Raw genomic sequence first — 6,000 nt, 5'->3', positions numbered from 1 at the left:
TGAACTTTAAAATGAGGATTGTAAAGATGGATAATATGTTAACGAAGGAGGGGAAGGAGGAAGATGAAAGGGGCATTTGAAGATTGAAGATGCTGACATTTACGTCTAAGGACATTTCACCTGTTTTCTTATTCCCTCACCAGTGGTATTCCAATCACCCTACATCTACTATCCAAACCACTGTACTCAGCACCCATAGTCTCAACGTAAAAAAGGAAACTCACATTACACTACAAACGCCGGTTCGCAATTCTATTTTATTTTGTCTGCACATCAAAATTGACATTCACAATAATGTTCATTATTTTAAGAATATATCCTTATTGAATCGATTCAGAGAAACAAAATTCCCCCATTTAAAAGCACTGCGACAGAGGCAACTCTGATGTACAGAAAACAAAAATTGCCGCCTGTTCGCTCAGCATTAATGAACAACCTACAGGATCTGGGAGTGTCCGCTGATGTTGTGAGACGCATGCGCACAGAGCAGTTAGGTACAAACACACACCACACAGGTTGCAGCTTACCAGCCGATCGTCGTTTCCCGGGGAGTCAAACAGTGGTGCTGTACAGTGCGAGTAATCAACGGCGGACCCTAGGACGATAATTCCCGCTCGCAAGCAAAAGCAGACTCTTTCGTAGATACCACAAACCCAGCGTCAGTTCTAAACGGAGATATTTCAGTGTGTTCGTCAGCTTTGAAGACTCTCTCTCTCTCTCTCTCTCTCTCTCTCTGACAAACCAGGAATTTGCGTCTAGAAAACCAATAAAGGGAAGGAGATAAACACAAACATGGCTTCAAGCAGCGATAAAGAGGCTTGCGTGGCGGAGTTCCGGGTGCGATTTCAGAACATGACGGCAGACGAATTTGCCGAGGCCTGGAATAAGTATGACAAGGATGGTAGGTGGCTGGCTTCAGGAGTCATTTTTTTGTTGGTGTCTCGACTTTTCGTTAATAAAATTGTTGTTTTAGTGTGTGCGGATTGATTGGTGTGAAACCGCTGTGTTGTGCTGTTTTAGATGTTGTCTACCTGCGGGAGACCCAGTGGTTTGTATAGGTCGTATCGGGGATGAGCGAAAATGCCCCTTTCAAGATATGAGCCATCGGTAAAAAGAAGAAAAGGCGAGAGAAGAAAAAGGGGGAAAGCTTGATTAGAGCAGAATTTTCTATCCCTGGTATTTGCTTTTCTTTTTGCCGTACCATCTTGAATTTTAGATTGATACCACTTTTCTTACTAATTGGTGTATCTCAACATATGCATAAAATAACAAACCTGTGAAAATTTTACTTCACTTGGTCGTCGAAGTTGCGAGATAATATCGAAAGAAAACCCCCACCTTTTTACACGAATTCAGATGCTTGATTTCGAGGCCTCAAACTCTAAATTTGAGGTCTCGAAATCAAATTCGCGGAAATTATTTTTTTTCTCGAGAACTAAGTTACTTCAGAGGAAGCCGTTTCTCACAATGTTTTATACTATCAACCTCTCCAGATTACTCGCTACAAAGTAAGGTTTTATGCTTATACATATTGTGAGTGCTTACCAATAGTGTCCACTTACAGGGGTGCGACTTTTTAAAATTGTTTTGAAAACTAAAGTCCTGCGCGTTCTTCAGCTTGCAATACATACTTGGTGCGCACAAAAGGTTAAATTATGAGCAAGTTTTGTACAGCCTTATTTCGACTAAATCTGAATAACGTTTCATGCTCGTCGCGGAGATTGTGTTTATTTGCGAGTTTAATACGAGTATGTGGTCATAACGAGTCGGCAAATCAAAAAAAATACTTGTCTTCCTCTTTAATCAGAAATGGGGTGGGCTTCCTCTGGGTCCGCCTGATGCTTGTTTTTGCTGTACTTTATTGTATATACATTATGAATCTTTGTACATGTTTTGAAATGTTTTACTTCATTTTTGCTTCTTTTTTAACTGTTGTGTACTTTTAAACCGTATTGCTATTTTTGCTCGTGCTTTTTACATGGGGTTGTGATGTGTAGCGCTTTGAAACAGTGTTAAAGCGGTTTATAAATGCATTTAGGTTAGGTTAAGTTGAGTTAAGAATCCCCACCAATGTAATTATTTCACAAGAAAAATGCTTGTAGTGTCGTATACAGTAAGCTTTGACATTAAAGACACTGGACACTATTGGTAATTGTCAAAGACCAGTCTTCCCACTTGGTATCTCAACATATGCATAAAATAATAAACCTGTGAAAATTGGAGCTTAATTGGTCGTCGAAGTTGCGAGAAAATAATGAAAGAGAACACCCTTGTCACACGAGGTTGTGTGATTTTAGATGCTTGATTTCGAGACATGAAATTCTAAATCTGAGGTATCGAAAACTACGTCACTTCAGAGGGAGCCGTTTCTTACAATGTTTTATACCATCAACCTCTCCCTATTACTCGTCACCAAGTAAGGTTTTATGCTAATCAAATTTTTTTGTAGTAATTACCAATAGTGTACACTACTTTTAAAGGTAAGGTGAAATGGCTTTCCTTTCATAATAATTTATTTATGAACATGGTGTTATAGTTTAAACATACACCTCCACTCGTTTTTATTTCACCACTGTCACATATAGTTGAGTATGATACTGTTTAGTTTAAGAATATACTCTTACGACCAACTGTCACACTAAAATGCATATTGTAACACTCATTCTTTGGTACAAATTTGTGCCTTTATCCAAATATATAGCTTATAAATATCAATCAATAATAAATTACACTTTCACACTTTAATGCCCACTGTAACAATTGTTCATGGGTGTAAATCGGTACTTATTGATCATTGAACTAAGTCTTATAATCACACTATCACACCACTGTATGTGTTTTGTAACACTCGTTCTTTGATAAAAATCGGTATAGGCCTACCTGACTATTGATGGCATCCTTGTATAGCATATATAAACTACGCAGTAATAATCTTATATCAAACTGTCACATTGTTTGCATACTGTAACACACGTTCTTTGATGATTAATTGGTACCTATCGATGACATCAATTTTAATCGAACAAAAACCCACCTCAAAACAATCAACATGAATTTATATAGCGCCTAACACCTTTTATTAAAAATTCTGACATAATATGCTTTAGAAAGACATAGAATCAGACACGGAGAACCTTTGGTTATCAGCAGGAGGCACTCGCCTGAAAATTACATCATAAAGTGTAAATAATAGAGTCAACATTATTATATTATATTTTTTTTCTTACTTTTCTTCTCCTGACAGGAAACGGCTACATCGAGGGTAAAGAATTGGAATATTTTTTCAAGGATTTCATCGAAGATATAGTAAGTATCCCTTGATTTGGGTAGTTTATGAAACCGATTTATATATCTGTGAAATTGACGATCACGTGAGCTTGGAGGTCACTGTATACGGCTGTTTCAGTTCAAGTACAAGTTGGTGGTAAACTGAACTTTACATGAAACGGTCTCCTGTGTGTGTTTGCGTTGGTTTAAATATGGTTTTAACCATCTTAATTTTGTTTAAACCATTATTTAACCATGCTTTGATGACCATTTTCTAAGGAATTTCCTTCATGGGGTTAAGTCAAACAAAAAAATCGTGTGGGGTACATTGCTCCATTAGAAGACCCCACAAGGGCACTACCGCAAGGTCACATAATTAGACTGTTGAAGTACAGCACAAAGGAAAGCACAGAGTGGCTGCTACACAGTGCGTGTGTGTTTCTCCTTGCATGGCAGCACAGCCTCAGATACACCCAATCAGCGTTGACAAGGTGAAAATGGACGTTGACTGAAGTTTCCGGTTTGCGCACATATAAGTGTAAATTGCATCCCTGGCTGTGCAAGCTGCGTCCACAGTGCTGCAAATGCACAGTTGAACGCACATCACGAATGCGGGCGTTTTGCATCGATCACAAATATTGGTCTTTGGCCAACTTTTAACGCTTAGGTATATTTTGATCAATATGAAGTGTCCAGAAAAGTAATTTCTTTATTAAATATAACACCTTGTGAATAATTTTGTTCGCCATCTCGGAGAATCAATATATATATTTTTTCGTGTTTATCATCGCCGTTTTTGTTAAGTCTATCGAGGGGAGTACGTTAGGGTCGAAACGTCAGGTCATTATTTTCTCTTATCTTGTATTTAAACCGTAGTACATTTCGCTTAAAGCTTTTAACAGCTTATTCAATTTTCTAAATGGTTACTCTGCCAAGTTCGTTCCAAAATAGTCAAACTCCAGACATTACCTGTTGAAACACGGCACAGCGGCCTGATGAATGACTGGTTGGTGGATTTATTTATTCACCCATAGTTATTGACGCCCAAATGGCAATCCTGGTATAATTCCCTAAGTCGATTTGAAGCTCTGCTGCTGACGCAAGGGCGGGACAATACGCTATTGTGTCTCTATAAATAGCTTCATAGATAGCAGCTGTCAATGTGGACCTTTTTTTGTTTTTGATATAATATAGGTTTTCTCGGTCAATTTCGGAAAATGAGCAGCCAATATAACCACCAGCCTATTCTATTTCGCACGAAATCGAATGCTACTTAAAAAGGGTCATTCGGTTTTAATTTAAGACTAGTCAAATCTACTTTTACGTCATTCGATTTAACAAAATAACCATTCAATTTAACAATTCATTGAAGCTGCGTCCAAATTTGCAGGAGTGTTTTTGAGGCGTGTGTTTAGTCATTCAATTTCATTTTGAGGCAGTCAATTCTGATATTTGTGCAGTCTTAAAAACGCTTTGTTAACTTGTTGTTTCCTTATACGAATGTTAAAGGCATGCGGTTAATTTTTTGCCACTCTTGTCTGGAAAGACATTTAGAAAAAAAAAAAATTGTATTGAAGGTCTCCCGAAAAATAAAGAAGATATCAACTCTTATGGGCCCAAGGTAAAGTCTACTGGAAACATAAAATAAGTAAAATAAGGTTCGCTCGATTTAAAAGTGAAGGTACGAAACGGTTTGCCTTTACAGTTTATCTGTTAATTCGTTTTTCTTTAGTCGTATTTATTTGAATCCTCGGTGAGCGAAATTGGTTGCCTCTTTACGAAAATGAAATTATTAAATCAGCAAAATCTCTAGTCGAACCAGCTTTAATATTACCTTTCGATTGGTCGACATCGTGTCACGTGATATGTGTTAAATAGAGTAGAAGGCCGCATGAACGTGACGCGTTATATACATGTTGAACGTTGTGTTGTCAAATCATGTCTTTGTTCAATATGCATTTTCTATGAACTATTTGAATAATCTTTTTCGGCTGAAGTTAAAATCAGATTTTTTTTTTATGCGGACGCGGTATGGCCAACATCATCGAGAACAGTTTGTGGCTCGGACACTTGCTGGTGGAAAAACAACGGAAATATGACCACCTGTACCACTAACAATAAACAATAAAAAAAAAAACTAAATACATCAAAACGTGCGTGGCAATTTGTGAAGACCGAACTGGTACAATTGTGAGGTTATTTTTTAAAGTGATGACGTATGAATGCACTCTCTGGAAAGAACGCAGTGACTTCATTTCCAATCTCATTACTTATTCATAAAGATCGCAAGATGTTGTTCTTCTATTTCATAAACAAAGTTTAACCTGTCTGCAAGTGTGTGCTTTCCAACATCAGATCGCAGAAGACCAGAATTAAATGTACTTTCACCACTTGCAGTCGTTGACGAGAGTTGACGGGTTTTGCTTGGTCTGACTTTACAAACTAAGCCGTTATTTGTTCAGCCATACACGGACAGACTTGTAGTAAATTTGCACTGAATGTTCACGAGAGAAGTTGGGGTGGGGAAAGAATCGAAAAATCCATCCTTCGATTTTTCCGTCCCATCGAGACACCTCAACTTTCAGCCTTGGAAAGTGTCAGGCGGTTGCCATGGTAGCATAGAGTCTAGTCTCGTCAGGTTGAGGGATGGGCGGACTATTTCCTGCCCGAATTATAAGCTGTATTTCTTATTTCTTCCCCACGATTTGATGCCCTTTTTCAAGGGTGAACAGT

At 38.0% G+C, this 6,000-nt stretch overlaps 1 protein-coding gene across 5 annotated transcripts in view; it reads left to right on the top strand.

Annotated features, from left to right (window-relative positions):
- Positions 1 to 512: 512 nt before the first annotated feature.
- LOC117288811 (calbindin-32-like) overlaps positions 513 to 6,000 on the top strand; it is a 50,274-nt gene continuing 44,786 nt past the window's right edge. For 4 of the 5 annotated variants that reach the window (XM_033769660.1, XM_033769657.1, XM_033769659.1 and 1 more), the window contains exons 1-2: positions 514 to 901; positions 3,245 to 3,306. In XM_033769660.1, coding sequence (XP_033625551.1) covers positions 793 to 901; positions 3,245 to 3,306 — 171 coding nt within the window. In that variant the 5' untranslated portion in view covers positions 514 to 792. Of the gene's footprint in view, positions 902 to 3,244; positions 3,307 to 6,000 lie in introns of all 5 variants that reach the window. The other variant, XM_033769656.1, reaches the window with a different exon arrangement.

Source organism: Asterias rubens, chromosome 4 (genome assembly GCF_902459465.1).
Source record: "Asterias rubens chromosome 4, eAstRub1.3, whole genome shotgun sequence".
NCBI lineage: Eukaryota > Metazoa > Echinodermata > Asteroidea > Forcipulatida > Asteriidae > Asterias > Asterias rubens.
This window is presented reverse-complemented; position numbering and strand designations above follow the sequence as displayed.